Consider the following 18,681-nt stretch of genomic DNA (forward strand, 5'->3'; position numbering starts at 1 on the left):
TAATAAAAATAATTAAATAGAATTTTATGATTATTAAAATTTAATTTAAATATAACTTATTTTATTAGTTTAAATTATTTATTAAAAACTATTTTAGTAGATAAAATTTAAATTGATTATTATTATTATTATTATTATTATTATCATCAATGGTGGATTTATTGGGGTCTAAAGTGGTCATGGTCTCTCCAATTTTTTTTAATTAATATTATTAGTTTATTATTATATAATTAATGTATATATTATAGATTAAATATATTTTAGTATATTAACATACTAAAAAAATTTACATATTAGTAATTTAATATGTATAAATTATAATGTGTATTATAATATTTTATTAGTGGCAATTATTAACAAATAGATTTAAAAAAATAAAAAATGTATACAAAAGTTATTAAAAATATAGGTTTGTATTAATGTAAAAAAGTAACAACCATAAAAAAATTTTATTTTGACTCTTTTTATGGCAATAGTAATAATTTAATAAAATTTTTAAACAATAAAAATTATTAAAACAAGATAAAAGATAAATTTTTAGTAAATTATATAATTGTATATGTTGAAAAAGAGAATGTTTCAAAATTTATCTCAAATGATAAATTGATAATTTTAGTTATATAAAATATCGCAGAACAAATTTAAAAATATCAAAATTCTAAAGTATGTAGTTAAATGTTAATTTTATATAATATAATTATTAATTTTAACCTATATACTATAAATTATATTTTATTGATTTTTTGTTATGTTATATTTTAATTTATTTTATATTTAATTTGGCCTCTCTTATAAAATTTCTGAATCCGTTATTATTATTATTATTATTATTATTATTATTATTATTATTATTATTTGGCTTATGCTATTAAAAAAACAAAGTTCAAAGAAAAGCCAATCGTACCTTGCATGTGTATATATATATGAAGTATGACACCTAGCCTAGGATAAGCAATAATTATATTCCTAATCCTTTTTCATTTGATTTAATTGGCCTTATTCCATTTGGTTTAATGGGCCGAAGCCATAAGGGAATTAAAGGAAGAGAAATAAAGAGTAATTTATATGTATAGACATGTACATATATAACCATGGATCATTTTTAACTATGATACCTAATCACTTCCATTACATTAATCATCAACTTTATCTTATCTTTTATTTCATTCACCGAGCTTTTGGAAAAAAAGAGAGAGACCCAAGCTTTTTTTTGAGGAAACCGTGGCCTTCACCAAGACTTCCAGCTTCAATTTTTTGAGATCCATAACTCCAATAAAAAATCTAATCTAATAAAAATATTTGTATTCTCTTTCTCTACACGTTGATGTCACTTTTATTCGGTAGAAGTTGATGGTAACATAGCCTTTCTTTTACTTGAGTTCGGCCAATTGGAGTTTTAGGAGACACAGACGATTTCTGATGTTTTCTTCTTCGGCAGCTCGATCAAAAAATTTCTCCAGAGTTTCGAGTATTTTGATTTTGTACGGAGGTAGGATTTGGTAACTTTATAATAATTAAATATGAATTTGATAAGTGAATGTTGATTTGGTTGATTATTGTTTGAGTTTGAATGAGTTTATGTTGAATTCTTGTTGTTGCTTGTGATTTGTTAGTTTGGCTATGAGGAACAGCTCATCTGTGATTATTTTAATGGTTTTGGGACTGTTGTGATGTGGAAATTTGAGAAAAATGATGAGATTTAGTGGTTGAAAGATTAAATTAAAAGTTGGAAAAAATCGGTAACTGAAAGACTCGAAAACAGATTAAAATACAAGTAATATTTTAAAAGGAAAGGGTTAAGGGTTTTGGTTTTGGTATAAAAGAAAGATTAGTAATTACATTTTATTCTTGAAGGGTAATACTGTGTTTGTATATAAAAATCGAGGTACAGTTTGTAATTATATAAGATTCTGGGTAATAAATAAAGTACGAGACTAAAAATAGGTATTTTATAAAAGTTTCGGGTTATTTTTATAAATATGAAAATAAATGAGGGTTCAAATATAGTTTTATAAAATATTAAGGTTAAAAATAGAATATTAAAAAGTTCATGATTTAGAAAGTAATTAATGAAAGTTTAAAAATAAGGTTTTATAAACTAAGTTTTAAGAAAAGATATATATTATTTATTTACTATTTAAAAATATCTTATTTATATTATTGTTATTATTATTTTATTAAGAATATTATTTAGTAAATATATTATTAATATTATTATAAGTCAGAGAAGGGCAAACAGAGTGATCTTAAAAGTTTTAGAGAACACAGACTTTATTGAAATATTTTATAATTCTTTTCCATAAGACACATAGGGAAAGGCGAGGGAATAATGCGAAGATAAATTATACTGTGAAATGATAAGAAAGAAAAGAAAAAAAAAAGAAAGAACGAAAAGAAAATGAGATAAGTAAAGATATGGCGGTGAGTCTACTTAGATTCGCCTTCCAAAGATACATCGGCCACTCCAGCGGATGGTCGCACCTGTAAGACAGAGGTTACTTATAGAGGTTATCAATACATACATTGGCTAGAGAAAGCCTCACCTATAAGACAGAAGTTGCGTACAGAGGTTATGTTTGCATACATCGGCTTAAGAGAGTCGCACCTGTAAGACAGAGGTTGCTTACAGAGGTTATGATACTGGAAGCCAAATTCAGACAAAGGTTGTTGAGTTAAGTGGAAATATAATTCAATAGATGACAAAGAACAAAAGAATTAAAAGAATCTAATGAACGTCTGCCTTAGTAGAGTAGATAGAAAAGAAGGTATTAATTAAAGGTATCTCTGCCAAAGTAGAGTAGAGAGCAAAGATTAAAAAGAAATTGAGTGCTGTGGGCCTTAGTGCCAAGTGTCTAGTGAGGACGGTGATACGTAACGCTCACTTGATGCTATTGGGACAGCTCAGTGAGGACGGCGATGCGTAACGCTCACTGGAGACCGGAAGGAAGGTTCCCCCATGAGGACGGCGATGCGTAACGCTCATGGAGGGGACGTTGGCTGAGATAAGAACGGTGGTACGAAACGCTTATCTCAGGACCAGTGTTGGAAATCGGGCAACAAACCGACACATGAGCTCATGGCCTGTCTAGAAATAGACATGCATCATACTTGTTTGCGCATATTTGTTTGTGGGTGTGTTTTCTATGATTGTGTGTGCCTGTGATTAAATTCTGTGTTCTATAATTATTAAATTGGATAGTACTTTGTTGACTGTTATTGCTGACCAAATATATATAAAATGAATATAACTCTATACCCCGACCCAACTAAGAACTCCCCAATTCTTACCCCTTATTTCCACCCCTTTCAGCTACAGGAGCGAAGGTTTAGTGCGGAGTTATATAAGAATAGAAGATTATGATTATGAGTTAAGTTGTTAGATTCTATTTTCCCCCGTCGTTTGTTGTTTTGGTATTTAGAGGGGTAGGATTTGTAATTGAGGTTCTTTGACATAAGTTTATGTATATAAAGCTATGTGAATATATATACTTTTTATGGTTACGTGATTTAAAATAAAGTCTCCTTTCGATTTCTTGATTAAAGTATCGGTTTGTATTTGCGAAGGCTCAATATTAAATAAAGATAGTATATAATAAAGAGGTTTAGAGGTAAGTAATGCCTGAGCTTTTGGTACGATCATGATGTGCTAAAAGTTAGGGTGTTACATTATAATATCAGAGTAGTTCGTTCCTGTTAGAGTCTTGGGAATTGATTGACTATGCTTCACTGCATATTTTGAGTGTTTGTCATGCAATAAAACTTGTCATAATGACAAGAGTTTGAGTTTTAGATTCATGACTGTCTATTGATTAATGCTGTTAGTCGACCGTTGCATTTCTCATGGTATTAGATCTGGTCAACTTAATACTGATAATTTGTGTATACGGTAACCCTAATGGATTATCATAGACGAAATAGAAGTAATAAGTAATGTGAATTACGGGGTTTAAGAATGTTAGGAGTTATGTTTTAAGGACTCGTTTCGAAGTATACCCTTCATTCGTACTACACGAACTCGTTCCATCTCTTCTTTCATCATTTTCATTGGAATGTTTCCTTTGAACCTTCTCGAGTATGATTTGATTATTTTCTAACCATACTTTATTGTTTCCCTGTACTTCTCTTCGTGAATCCTATTTTTCTTTGATTTGAATTTAGATCTGTTTCAATAAATTTTCGAAGGCGAAAATTTTGATAAGGTGGGTGGGATATAACGCTCTAAATTTTTGAAAATTAAATAACTAGTTATTTATAAGTTATTATATTATATTGAGATTTTGTTTTTTAAAAAATTTATTTTTGTTAATAAAAATAATTAAATAAAATTTTATGATTATTAAAGTTTAATTTAATTATGACTTATTCTATTAGTTTAAATTATTTATTAAAAACTATTTTAGTAAATAAAATTTAAATTTATTATTATTATTATTATTTATTTTTTTTTTGGCTTACGCTATTAAGAAAACAAAGTTCAAAGAAAAGCGAAACAAAGTTGAAAGAAAAGCCAATATATATATATATATAAAGTATGACACCTAACCTAGGATAAGTAATAACTATATTCCTAATCCTTTTCCATTTGATTTAATTGGCCTTGTTCCATTTGGTTTAATGGGCCGAAGCCAAGGTAATCAAAGAAAGAGAAATAAAGAGTAATTTATATGTATACACATGTACATATATAACCATGGATCATTTTTAATACGGCTGCACACGAATCGAATTGGATCGGATATAATCTAAAATTCTATCTGATTCACACTGCACTTATCGGATCGGATCGGATATGATATCTGCAATTTTTCAGGCCAGATTCAAAGATCGGATCGGGTATCAGGTATATCTGCATAATTAAAAAAAATATTTTTAAATTCCATTTGGCTATTTTTACAAAAAAAAAATCATTTTTCACCTGTTTAAGCATATTTAATTCTAAAATATTATCAATAAAAGTTCTCTTGAATAACAAAAAAAAAAATAATAACACAAGATTTAAGTTTAATTATTCTAAGTCGAAGTACAACATAAAAAATAAAAAACAAGATATCATAAAATTCATAAAACAACACACTAAAATTCATATCACATTAGGGTTTATTTTCTTAAACTATGCTATTTATATGTGATGTACGGATATGCGAATTTGCGGATCGGGTCTGCGGATATCACTGCCAAATCCGCAATCCGATCCTACTATGTGGCTCTGCGGATCGGATAATATCCGCAAAATTCGAATCGGATGCGGATAATTACCGCAGATATGCGGATAATTACCGCAGATATGCGGATATTATCCGATCCATGTGCAGCCCTAATTTTTAACCATGACACCTAATCACTTCCATTACATTAATCATCAACTTTACCTTATCTTTCATTTCATTCACCGAGCCTTTGAAAAAAAAAAAGAGAGAGACCGAAGCTTTTCTTGAGGAAACCGTGGCCTTCACCAAGACTTTCGGCTTCAATTTCTTAAGATCCGTAACTCTAATAAAAAATTTAATCCGGTAAAAATATTCGTATTTTCTTTCTCTACACGTTGGTGTTACTTTTGTTCCGTAAAAGTTGACGGTGACATAGCCCATCTTTCACTTGAGTTCGGCCAATTAGAGTTCTAGGAGGCACAGACGATTTCTAATGTTTTCTTCTTCGGCAGCTCAGTCAAAAAGTTTATTCGGAGCTTCGAGTATTTTGATTTCGTACGGAGGTAGGGTTTGGTAACTTTATAATAAGGGATAAGTATTGTTTTGGTCCCTAATGTTGAGGGTTAGAATCGAAACCGTTCCTGATATAATTTTTTATTTAAAATCGTCCTTAATGTTGCATTTTATTTTAAAATCGTCCTTTTTAATTAATTTTTTGTATAAATGACAAAAATACCCTTTTTTATAAATCAGCCTTTTTTTTATAAAAAAATTATAAAAATAAAAAAAGGAAAAACACGAGGGGGAGGGGAGAAAGGGAAAGGACGCGGGGGTGGGGGGAAGGGGGACGGTGCCGGCGAAGCTTGGAGCTGCCGTTGCCGTCGCGAGCCAAGGAGAGAGCTTCTGTTTCTGCACCGCTGCTCCTCACCGCCGCGTTCTCGCCACTGTTCTTCGCCGCCTCGCCGCTGCTCCTCGCCGCCTCGCCGCTGCTCCTCGTCGCTGCACATCACCGCTTCTGCTTCTTGCTTCGGTCTCTGTTTCTGCTTCGTCTTCTGCTTCTTGATTCTGTCTCTGCTTTCTGCTTCTGCTTCTTCGTCTTCTGCTTTCTGCTTTTTCTAGATCTGCTTCTACTTCTACTTTTAATCCGATTTTGATTTGTTCTTTTCTGATTTCATCGTTGTTGTGTGCAGTGACGGACCCAGAAAATTTTAGGAGTGGGGGCAAAAAAAAAAAAATATATATATATATATATATATATATATATATATATTAAATAAATTTTGTTAAATATTATTAATTATATGGAGATATAAAAATTAAAAAGAGTTAGCGAATACTTTTATTTTTAAAATACTATTTATTATATATAATTTATAAAAAATATTTTTTTATTTCTAAAATTTAAAATTAAAATATTTTAATTAAATTATAGATAACTTATTATCCTAACTAATCTTTTTATACACATTTAATAATAAAAGACTGAATTAACTGGCATATTAGCGCATAATAATACATTAGTATTTATAATTTGAAATTAGAATTATATATAAATACTAAAAAAATTAAATCTTTATGTGAAAAGTATGTTTATATAAAATAATAAAAACATAATTTTTATAATTTTTTTATTTTTTTAAATAATTAAATTTGTTATATATTTTTTAATTTAATTTTGATATAATATTAGATAAAATATTTTATGTATCTGTTTAATTATATATTATAATTAAAATATTTTTTATTATTATTTTTAAAAATAAAAAATATATTCTAAATTAGTAAATTAACCAGTTCATTTTAAAATTTTATATGCAACATAGGTACATATAATAGAACAAAAGATAAAAAATAAGTAATAAGGATGAATAAATCGAGAATAAAATAAAATATATAAAGTCACGAAAAAAATAAAATATTAGATTGATACCTAAACTATAATTGTTTTGAATTAAAAATTGCAATTGAAAATATCAAAAAGAAAAATAATGAAATTGAAAGATACATAGAGTCATGGAGAGCTATATAAAAAAATTGGAGAATTTAAAATTTACTTTTTGATGAAGAGAAGATGACCATTAGATAAGGAATAGAAAAAGAAGGTTGAAAATATAAAAATAAAAAGAGGGTTTAAGAGAATAAAGAATTGACGATACAATAATTAAATTTGATTAGGTTAAATAATAATCAAAATGATAAAAAAATAAAAAAATAAATTTAAAACTTTAGCTAATTGAATTTATTTTATTTGTAATGGGGTCATTTAAAATTTAAAGTGGGAGTATATTATATATAACTATATCTTTTAAAACAAAAATTAAAAAATCATGGGAGCAAGTACCCCTCATTTGTATACTTGGGTCCGTTCCTGGTTGTGTGTTAATTTGGTTGTTTAATTTAATGTTGTTATTTCTGGATTTAAATAACGTTTTAGTTGTTGATGTTGTTGAATCTGATTATTAATTGTTGAATCTGATTATCATAATTTCTAATTCCCTAATTTTTTTTGTTGATTTTATTTTTGTTTTTATTTCTGAATTTTTGGATTGCTGTTGTTTTTTTTTAGATTTTTAAATTTCTGAATTTCTGTTCTTGTTCTTATTGTTGGATTTATTGCAGGGGGCTGCAAGGTGAAGTAGCACATTGATTATTATTTTTGCTCTCAGCCTTTTGTATATATCAATCATATCATGTATGAATAAACTAATTCATTTGAGTAATTAAATGGAATATAGTAGATTCTCAGCCATGAACCAGATTTTACTCCGATTGGGCAATTTGTTTTCTTGGGGAAGAAAAACAAGATTAAGTGCCAACACGGTGAAGCATACACAATACATAGTCCGGTGTCTCTGTTTTTGGATTTCTGGATTTCTGTTCTTGTTCTTAATATGAAGCCTACAACACCAAGCCTAGCTCTAAAGTTCACTCACTTGAAGCCACACTCAAGGGTTCTAAGCTTGTCTTTTTTGACATTTACTCACCCTTTTGGATATGGTGCAAAATCCTTCTTATTTTTTGTTTTTGTTTCTTATTTTTCTAAATTTATAGATTTTTTATTTTTGTAATTGAAGATAAATTTGGATATTTTTAATTTTTGTAATTAAATTTTGTTAACTGTATTTAAAAATTTAAAATTTTGAATTTTGTTAATGGAAGAAGAAGAAGAACAAGAAGAATGAAATGGTGAAAAAAATGGTAAATTTGTCAATTAAAAAAAAATTATTAGAAATGACGATTTTAAAATGAAATATAACATTAAGGACGATTCTAAATCAAGAATTATATCAGAAACGGTTTCGATTCTGACCCTTAACGTTAGGGATCAAAATAATACTTATCTCTTATAATAATTAGATATGAATTTGATAAGTGAATGTTGATTTGATTGCTTATTGTTTGAGTTTGAATGAGTTTATGTTGAATTATTGTTGTTACTTGTGATTTGTTGGTTTGACTATGAGGAACAGCTCATCTGTGAATATTTTAATGGTTTTGGGATTGTTGTGATGTGGAAATTTGAGAAAAATGACGAGATTTAGTGGTTGAAAGATTAAATTAAAAGTTGAGAAAAATTGGTAATTGAAAGATTCGAAAACAGATTAAAATACAAGTAATATTTTGAAAGGAAAGGGTTAAGGGTTTCGGTTTTAGTATAAAAGAAAGATTAGTAATTACATTTTATTCTTGAAGGGTAATATTGTGTTTGTATATAAAAATTAAGGTACAGTTTGTAATTATATAAGATTCTGGGTAATAAATAAAGCACGAGAGTAAAAATAGGTATTCTATAAAAGTTTAGAGTTATTTTTATAAATATGAAAATAAGTGAGGGTTTAAATATAGTTTTATAAAATATTAAGGTTAAAAATAGAATATTAAAAAATTAATGATTTAGAAATTAATTAATAAAAGTTTAAAAATAAAGTTTTGTAAACTAAGTTTTAAGAAAAGATATATATTATTTATTTACTATTTAAAATATCTTATTTATATTATTGTTATTATTATTTTATTAAGAATATTATTTAGTAAATATATTATTAATATTATTATAAGTCAGAGAATGGTAAATAGAGTGATCTTAAAAGTTTTAGAGAACGCAGACTTTGTTAAAGTACTTTATACTTCTTTTCCATAAGACACAGAGAAAGACGAAGGAATAATGCGAAGATAAATTATACTGTAAAATGATAAGAAAGAAAAGAAAAAATAAAAAGAAAGAACGAAAAGAAAATGAGATAAGTAAAGATATGGCGGTGAGTCTACTTAAATTCGCCTTCCAAAGATACATCGGCCATTTCAGGGGATGGTCGCACCTGTAAGACAGAGGTTGCTTACAGAGGTTATCAATACATACATTGGCTAGAGAAAGCCTCACCTGTAAGATAGAAATTGCTTACAGAGGTTATGTTTGCATACATTGGCTCAAGAGAATCGCACCTGTAAGACAGAGGTTGATTACAGAGGTTATGACATTGGAAGCCAAACTCAGACAAAGGTTGTTGAGTTAAGTGGAAATATAATTCAATAAATGATAGAGAATAAAAGAATTAAAAGAATAAAAGAATCTAATGAACGTCTGCCTCAATAGGACAGATAGAAAAGAAGGTATTAATTAAAGGTATCTCTACCAGAGTTGATTAGAGAGTAAAGATTAAAAAGAAATTGAGTGCTGTGGACCTTAGTGCCAAGTGTCTAGTGAGGACGGCGATACGTAACGCTCATTTGATGCTATAGGGACGGCTCAGTGAGGACGGCGATGCGTAACGCTCACTGAAGATCGGAAGGAAGGTTCTCCCATGAGGACGGCGATGCTTAACGCTCATGAAGGGGACGTTGGCTGAGATAAGGACGGCGGTACGAAACGCTTATCTCAGGACCAGTGTCGGAAATCGGACAACAAACCGACACATGAGCTCATGGCCTGTATAGGACTAGATATGCATCATACTTGTTTGCGCATATTTGTTTGTGAGTGTGTTTTCTATGATTGTGTGTGCCTGTGATTGAATTCTGTGTTCTATAATTATTGAATTGGATAGTACTTTGTTGACTGTTATTGCTGACCAAATATATATAAAATGAATATAATTCTATATCTCGACCCTACTAAGAACTCCCCAGTTCTTACCCCCTATTTCCACCCCTTTCAGCTACAGGTGCGAAGGTTTAGTGCGGAGTTACATAAGAATAGAAGATTATGATTATGAGTTAAGTTGTTAGATTTTATTTTTCCCTCGTCGTTTGTTGTTTTAGTATTTAGAGGGATCGGATTTGTAATTGAGGTTCTTTAACATATGTCTATGTGTATAAAGTTATGTGAATATATATACTTTTATGGTTAAGTGATTTAAAATAAAGTCTCCTTTCAATTTCTTGATTAAAGTATCGGTTTGTATTCGCGATAGGCTCAATATTAAATAACGATAGTATGTAATAAAAAAGATTAGAGGTAAGTAATGTCTGAGCTTTTGGTACGATCATGAGGTGCTAAAAGTTAGGGTGTTACAAAAATTCTTTGAAATTATTGCTAATTTTCATGGTGGTGAGATTTATGTGTATAAAAATGAATATGGTAAGAGTCTTTAGAAGTAAAGTAGAAAAAATCGAGATTTTATGTGAAATTAAAAAAATAAATTAAATACGTAAAATATAAAATTTTAACAAGATTTAAATTCTAAAATCGTTAGATTTAGTACAAATTTTATGAAATTAATTAACTTATTTAAAATCGTAATATCGGAAGATTTTAAAAATTAAATCGAGATTCTAACTATTATGTTTAAAAGAATTATTCACGGATGCGGATGATAATGTATTTATTCTCTCTAATTAATTTATATTATACACTAAAGTAATTTTGTTATAAATATTTATGAATGACTTGTAACTTAAGAATTTTTTTTCATTAGAAGTGAGTTTCTTGGAAAGTTAAGGTATAAAAATGGGTGAGGATATTTTTATGATGAGTAAAGTATATTTTTTGTTTTTAAAGTTTGCTAAAAATTTTAAAAATATTTTTAAATTTTATTTTATTTTAATTTTATTCTAAAAATTTTTGAAAAAATTTGGACTAATCCAGTCCTAAGTTTTTTGAAAAATTAATTGTTAAAAGTATATTTGATATAAATCGAAAATTTTTAAAATAAAATTAAAAAAATAAAATTTAAGAGTATTTTTAAAATTTTTAACAAAGTTTCAAGACAAAAAATATATATACTTTAGCCCTAGGGGAAAGCGTCTCCAGCCCTAGGGGAAAGCGTCTCCAAACATGTTTGATTTATGTACATAATTTTGCAGTACATTGTTGTATTACTAGGTGTTTTGGACTCGGTCCCGAGTCTCCCATCAAAGCAATCATAACCCAGTTATTCGGGTCGTGACTAGGGGTGACAAACGGGTTGAAACCCGTCGGGTCGGTCCTCATAACCCGCCAAAAAAGATGGGTTGAGTTAGAAATTTGAGTTTACCAAACTTAAAAAGCATGTCTAATCCGCACCGTCTAATCCGCGAGCTTTGGCGGATTTTGGCGAGGTGGGTTTCCTTGCGGGGCCAGGCATTTTTTTTGTCAGGCTCAGTTTTTTACAAATTTCTATGATGTTATTGTTATACAAGAGGATGAAGATGATAATTGAAGATGTTCTAAGTTATATTTTGGATTATGTTTTATGTTTGACTGATATAAACTTGAAGATGTTTAATTATATGTTTTGAATAATGTTTATTTTGCCTTGGACAATGTTGATTTTATTATTTTGTTTCAAAAGACTTAGTTTATAATTATATTTATTACATATTTATAATTATAAATACTTTAATGTTTGTGAATTTAGAAATTATAATTTTTTTATCTCTTTAGAAATTATAAATTTATTGAAATGGTTGTGAAATTATATATATTGTTTAATATTTAATGGTTTATTAAAAAAAAAAGAGATTTGGCGGGCAGGGCAAGGTGGGCTTTCTCGTTTGCTACCCCTAGTCGTGACCACTACCGCGGTCCAAACCGGCCTGCTAACCATAAACCCCTAACCATCAATCAAATTCAAACACTTCTCTTATCTTAGCCGACAAGATAAGATAAGATAACTATCCCTGACTATAAAAAGGGGGCCAAGGGTGCCCTCAGGTACGACACACATTCGTAACCCTCCCTACCTCTTAGATCTATTCTGACTTGAGTGTCGGAGTGTCTTTGCAGATACCACCCTCGTCGATCTGAAAATTCGGGGGCAGAACACGGTGAGGCTTTCCTGATCAAGGAGATTATGGGGGAGAGTGTGGGGAGGGATGCATCAGGTGACAAGGAGGGTTTCCAACAGGGTAGTTTTAGGGTGGCTCTGAAGATTCCATTATGTGATAAGGTGGTTAGTTCCTCTAAAACCTTGGGGCGTATTAGGGTTGATGCCTTAGATACAATGGCGGTCATAGAAAAACAAGGCGACCCCAACGCCTCCAAAGGTAAGGTTTTCTGAGGAGGCTAGAAATGCTCTATTTAAACCCTACAAGAGGTCATCATGATTAATGTCCTTGGGCAGCATTTCAGTTATAAACTGAAAAGTGTATGGAGGCTTAAAGGAGGCTATGAAATTTTGGATATTAGTTTCGATTACTTCTTAGTCAAATTTAATCTCAAGGAGAACAAGGAGAAGGTGTTATTAGGGGTCCATGGATAATGTTAGGGCATTACATTGCAATCAAGCCATGGATTCTAGATTTTAAACCATGTGAGGCATCATTTGGGGAAATAATAGTTTGGATACGGATTGCAGGATTGAGCATATGGTATTATCATGAAAAGTCCATGATGTGGATTGCTTCAGTTATAGGCAAACCCGTTAAGGTGGATCTCACAACCAAGTCGGCAGAGAAGGAGAAGTTTGCTAGGGCTTGTGTACAAGTGAATCTGGGGCTGCCAGCTGTTTGGCGAGTGATTGTTGACGACTTTGAATATAGCGTGGAGTATGAATGTATACCATTAATATGTGAGAAGTGTAATTATTTTGAGCATATAGTAGGGGAATGTAGCACACCCATGGTTCCTTCGGTAGCTGTAGATGACCAATTGTTCATGAGAGCTTTTCGGTGATCCAGAATTCACAAATTTTTGAATTTGGAATTGCACCCATTAATACTGCGATAGTAGCAGATTCTGCGGAGAAAATGCAGGCAACTACGTTGCATGAAAAAGCGGATGTGAAGGAGCCATTAGACAGAGAAGGGGGCTGGACCAAAGTTGTTGGAAGGGGTAGAGGGAAATTGGGCCAAAAAGCTAAGGCCCAAGCGATGGCTAAAAGCTTGACACCCCCCCCTCTTTTTGGACACCAGTTGGCTAAATTTTTTATATTTGCTGATGATCTACTTACTATATTGTAAAACTAGAAAGCTCAGGTAGACGAAGTTATGAATTATATATACTTATTCTCTAAAGCATCAGGCCTACGAGTGAATCTTAGTAAGCCTAATGTTCAAAGAATATTTTTGTAAGAAGGAAGGAGATGCTCTCAAAAGTCTCTAGTATTCATTTTTTTCAAGACTTGAGAAGATACCTAGAGATTAATATTGGGCATGAAAGGTCTTCTAGGAGGACAGCTCAAGAAGTGATTGAGAAAATTCAGAACAAGCTTACTAGTTAGAAGGGGTGCCTGCTGAATAAGGCAAGAAGGCTTTGTTTGGTTAAGTCAGTAATTGCTTCTATTATAGTCTACAACATGCAGGTTACTCTCTTTCTGAAGTATGCATGTGAAAAGATTGATTCACTGATGTGACAATTCTTATGGAGATGCCATAATAATGGAGAGAGTTGCTATTGGTTAAGTGAAAAGTAGCTATTACTCCCAAAAAAGCGGGTGATTTAGGTGTAAAAGATACATACTGTGCTAATCTGGCACTTCTTGGCGAGTTGATTTGGGATTACTTCAATAATAGAAACAAACTATGGGTGCAAATTGTGATACAAAAATACCTCCAGAATTTGAATTGTTTTGGTGGTAGTCATGGACAGAATGTGTCGGCCACTTGGAACAACACTGTTAAAACATATGAGGTTCTTAAAGATGGGTTTAGGTGAAATGTAGGGGATATCCAGTAATCCATATGGTATGATGAATGGACCCCGTATGGAAGATTTTGTGATCTTGTTCCTTATATTCACATATCTGAGTCGGAATTCGTAGTGGCTGATTTGTGGTGTGATGGATCTTGGGTGGTAGATATGCTTGCTATGACAATTTTTCTTGCAGTTAAGCAATTCATTTGCGGCCTTCTCTATCCAAATTTGGTTGACCTGGATCCGGGACAGAGTTGGTGGCCTGCAAGGACAAAAAAGTACAGTATAAGAGAAAGTTACAGTTGGTTGTTGAAGCATAAAGTGAATTGAAATGAAAATAGTGATTGGAGCTGGCTTTGGCATTTAAATCTTCCGGAGAAGATCAAATTCACTATGTGGCTGGGCTTCATAACGTTCTCCCGACGAAGGCTTTCCGATTCAAGCGGCATCTAACTAGTTCGGATTTGTGCCAGAGATGCAATGCGACTCAAGAGACAATTGAACATTGCTTGCGGGACTGTGTTAAATCCAAGAGTCTTTGGCAAATGTTAGTCCCTCGCTTTATTTGACTCATTTCAATGCACCTCTATTGAAGCCTGATTTAGAAAGGTTGTGCCTGGTAATGAGGTTCTTTTGGGGCCATAGTGTGGTGGTTATAGAGACATAGGTATAATGATGTTCTCAATGTTGGGAATCTTTAGACGGATCACAAAGTGATTGTCTTTATCAGAAGCATTGTCATAGACCTGAGACTTGATATGCACCGGTGTTTTTCCTTTAGCACCTTCAAGAACCCCCTTAGATAATAGCTTTAAAGTTAATTGTGATATAAGTTTATTCCCTGATTTAAGTTTGACTGATTTTGGCTGTATTATTAGAGACTCTAATGGAGTAGGATTTCGAACTGTTCTAATAGTTCTCTAGTCTATCACCATATGTGAGCTTTTTGCCGTTTAGAAGGGGCTTGTCTTAACTTGGGACTGCGATTTGAGAGACATTGTGTGTGAAATAGATTGTTTGGATATTCTACACCTTTTACATGACTCTGATAGTGGGTACACATATGAAGTTAGTGATTCAGTTCACAAAATTCAGGAGCTTTTATCAAGATTTTAATATATTCAAGTCGATTGGATAACTAGAAAAACAAATAAATCGGCGAATTGTATGACTAAATATGGAATAAGAAATAATCCCAATCATATAATTTAGTCAGAGTCTAGTGATATTATTCAGCAAATTATCAGTTCTGCTTTAAAATAGGTGTTTGTTTTCATCTTCTCTTTTGTTTAAGCACAAAAAAAATTATTAAAATAGGTTTCATTTAAGAGAGATCCTTTAATAATTTTCGAATGAATTAAAAAAAAAAAAAGAAGAAAAAAGAAAAACGATGTCGTTTGAAGTTTGAACACGATGGGGGAGCACTGCAGTACCCTTCTGTTTAGCTGAGAGGAGCAGTTGAAGACAGCCGCCAGCGGAGGTGACAGCATCAGAATATAAAAAAAAAAAAAACCCCTCAGATTGAAGGAACGATTCAATGCGTGCACTCGTGAGAGTGAGCAATAACTATCTTTGCTCATCCTTTAGCCAAATCCACAAGTCACAGTATCGCTCCATCTTCTCTACACCACAGCTTCAGGCCTCATGGATGGACAAGGTCAAAAACGTCTTTACAGGCCAAAACCCCAAGCAAAACGACTCCTCCGCCGAATCGTTCACCCTCCTCCGTCAGATCCTCCTCTTCTCTTCATCTCATCTTAGCTTAGCTCGTTCCTCATATTCTAATGGTGATTTGTCTGTTTTGCCCTTCAACAAACAGGCTTTGCGGATGAAATGAAGAACGCAAGAAGGATCGGCACCTTTAAGCAGTTTGTGGTTGGAAGAAGCAGCGAAGTCACCTTCACCACCGCCTTCGAAAAATACGAAGCTATCCTTCGATGCCTCGCCAATTTTGATCCTACCGGAGAGGTACGTACGCTTTCTCCTTCTCATCGATCTTGTTTCAGTTATTGTTAATTTTAGTTTTTGTTAGATTTTATTTTCGGTAATTTTCAGAATCTGACTAGGGATCAAAAACAAGAAGCGGCAAAGCATTGTAACTCGACGCTTGTTGAAGTTGAGAATACGCTTGCCAAGTTCACTTGGGCGAAGTTAGCACAGAAGAAGATTGAGAAGTTAAAAGAAGAGGGAAAACCATTGCCCACAACTATTAGCGAGGTTAATGCTTCTAATTGCTTAAATCAATTCACCACGTTATGATTAAAAAAAAGTTTTGGTTTGGAGATCATTTTGAATTGAATTCAGTGTAACCGATCAACCAACTAAATTTAGGGTATTTGGATGTTTTATAGGTCCAAAAGCTGGTTGGTTCAACTCCATTGGATCTTGCAAGGTCTAATATGGCTCAGGGTGGACAAAATAGCATTGGCAGGAATGCACCCTGTCCATGCGGATCAAAGAAGAAATATAAATGGTTCATTTTTTTCTTCTTTCATAACTTTTTATTCGAAATGTTCTTGGCATTGAGGCATATTACCTAAACTCGTCGCCACTTGTTCATTTGGATTTTGGACTAGGTTTTTAATTTACTATGTATATATAGCTGAATTTATGATATATTTATACATGGCTAAGCAAATGTTTTTTCCAGATTTCATAGCTTCAGTTCTATTAGTTCTGGCTAAACTGGATTTCTCACTTAACTTGTATCTAAAATATGGATTTGGTGTTTTATTATGTATTGTAATTATAATGTAAGGTTATGTTGAATCTGGTGTGTCCCTATTTGCGCAACTGGGAACAGCAACTTGACATTTCTCATCCTTTTCAATTGAACAACTAATTACTAAAATACATTGGCCCTGCTTATTTTTTTTGAAGTAGTATATACCAGAACCCTTATGAAAAGGTTTTTCCAAATTGATTAGCTAATGCTTTGCTTGGTTGTTTATTCAGGTGTTGTGGAAAGACTTCAAGAAAATCAGGGGTTGTAAATTAAACTGCTTGGAAGGTGCTCACAAATGGCTGAATGAATCTGCAGTCCTACATGTTCTATTTTAATTCTGATCAAGCTGCATACTGCAATAAGCTGGTGTTAGGATGAGATATTTTGCAAAATAGTTGCTTGGGTTTATTTTGCTCATAATTTTGAGTTGTGCATAGGCAGAACTGAATAGAATGGTTTTTGTTCACTGTAACAGTAGCTAGCTAGTTAGTTCTCTTCTTTCCCTTACTCCCAAATGAAAGGCACGAGAATAAGAAACAAAGGTTGAAGGAATATATTATTTTGTTGCTATATCATCTCTCTTCTGTCTTTGGAAGATCCACTGTGTGGTGTGTACTATTGTTTGCAAAGTTAACACGATTGAACTGGTTTAGGGAAGAGTAACATAAACTGATCATATTTATAGGGAAGATGTCATTTCCTGTATTATCGTTATTTTGTGGGCACCTTTAATTTTCGTTTTTATTAACCATGCTTTAAGCATGTGGAGAACTGATACGCACATGACCTCAGAGTCTAAATTATCCAAAGAGAAAAAGAAAAGGGGTTAATATTGATCCTAAATGGCTTAACTGCTGCAACGTGCATATTCTCTGCTCTTCATCCGGAAACCCTAATAACGTAAGCAACTACTGTCAATAGACCATGTGTTATTTTTTATTTGGTGACTAGACCATGTGTTATTTGATTATTCACAAAAATGATTATAATTGAGGACAATCCTCTTATTTGTTAGAATATGTTTATGTAAATTACAACATCCTTCGTAAATTATAGCTTTGTGGACTATACATGGACATGTCGGCATTTCAAGACATTTCCTGGTTTCCATTAATTATGCTTAACAGCTTGTCTGGGTTTGTTAGGAAAAGATTTTTTTTTTCAATAAAAAATATATTTTTTATTTTTCTAGTGTATTTAGTAAAATTTTAGTAGTAAAAATAAAAATACTAAAATTTTTTTATAAGTTATAATTTATATTATTGTACTCAAATATAACTATTAGATAAAAATATATTTTTATATAAAATATTTAAACATAAAATTATTTTTATTTTTTAATTTTTTTAAAAAAAATCATTTAAAAAAAATCTTTTTTTAAAAGTTCACTCAACCAAATCCTAAAAACTTAAGTACTCTCTCATCACCATAGTATTGCGGTTAATCCATCTTCTTGAGCTCACTCAAACTATTATTTGTGAGGAGGAATTATGAAAGAGGGATGCTAGGAGCCAGCAATTTTTGTGTTTTGTAACTATCAATTGGCCATCAATAGTATTTTTAATGGTGTGAGATTACATCTAATGGTGGGAGATCACTCACTTTTGTTTTGATGGTTAAGTACTGGCCAGAAAACACAAAAGTTGCTGTCCCCTAGACTTTTCTATTATAAAATTATATTGGTGAGTGAATTACACGTGTGAGGGCCGAATTCTCAACCAGCCTTAGCTTTCAAGCTCTTCCACAAAGGAGAGTTA

At 31.6% G+C, this 18,681-nt stretch overlaps 1 protein-coding gene across 1 annotated transcript; it reads left to right on the forward strand.

The window, feature by feature from the left end:
• The first annotated feature begins 15,456 nt into the window (after window positions 1-15,456).
• LOC112758225 (uncharacterized) lies at window positions 15,457-17,494 on the forward strand. The gene is made up of 5 exons (XM_025806836.3): window positions 15,457-15,926; window positions 16,019-16,167; window positions 16,255-16,416; window positions 16,551-16,672; window positions 17,155-17,494. Exons 1-5 carry the CDS (start codon window positions 15,737-15,739, stop codon window positions 17,195-17,197), a joined length of 666 nt encoding a protein of 221 aa, XP_025662621.1. The 5' UTR covers window positions 15,457-15,736; the 3' UTR covers window positions 17,198-17,494.
• Window positions 17,495-18,681: the final 1,187 nt, after the last annotated feature.

Source organism: Arachis hypogaea, chromosome 16 (assembly GCF_003086295.3).
Source record: "Arachis hypogaea cultivar Tifrunner chromosome 16, arahy.Tifrunner.gnm2.J5K5, whole genome shotgun sequence".
NCBI lineage: Eukaryota > Viridiplantae > Streptophyta > Magnoliopsida > Fabales > Fabaceae > Arachis > Arachis hypogaea.

What these genes read in the sequence shown, in the direction of transcription:
- LOC112758225 (XM_025806836.3), top strand. Translation starts at nt 15,737, where the DNA reads ATGCGTGCACTCGTGAGAGTGAGCAATAACTATCTTTGCTCATCCTTT. An exon ending in CGAATCGTTCACCCTCCTCC is followed by an intron (nt 15,927 to 16,018) that starts GTCAGATCCTCC and finishes TTCAACAAACAG; the next exon opens with GCTTTGCGGATGAAATGAAG. An exon ending in TCAAAGAAGAAATATAAATG is followed by an intron (nt 16,673 to 17,154) that starts GTTCATTTTTTT and finishes TTGTTTATTCAG; the next exon opens with GTGTTGTGGAAAGACTTCAA.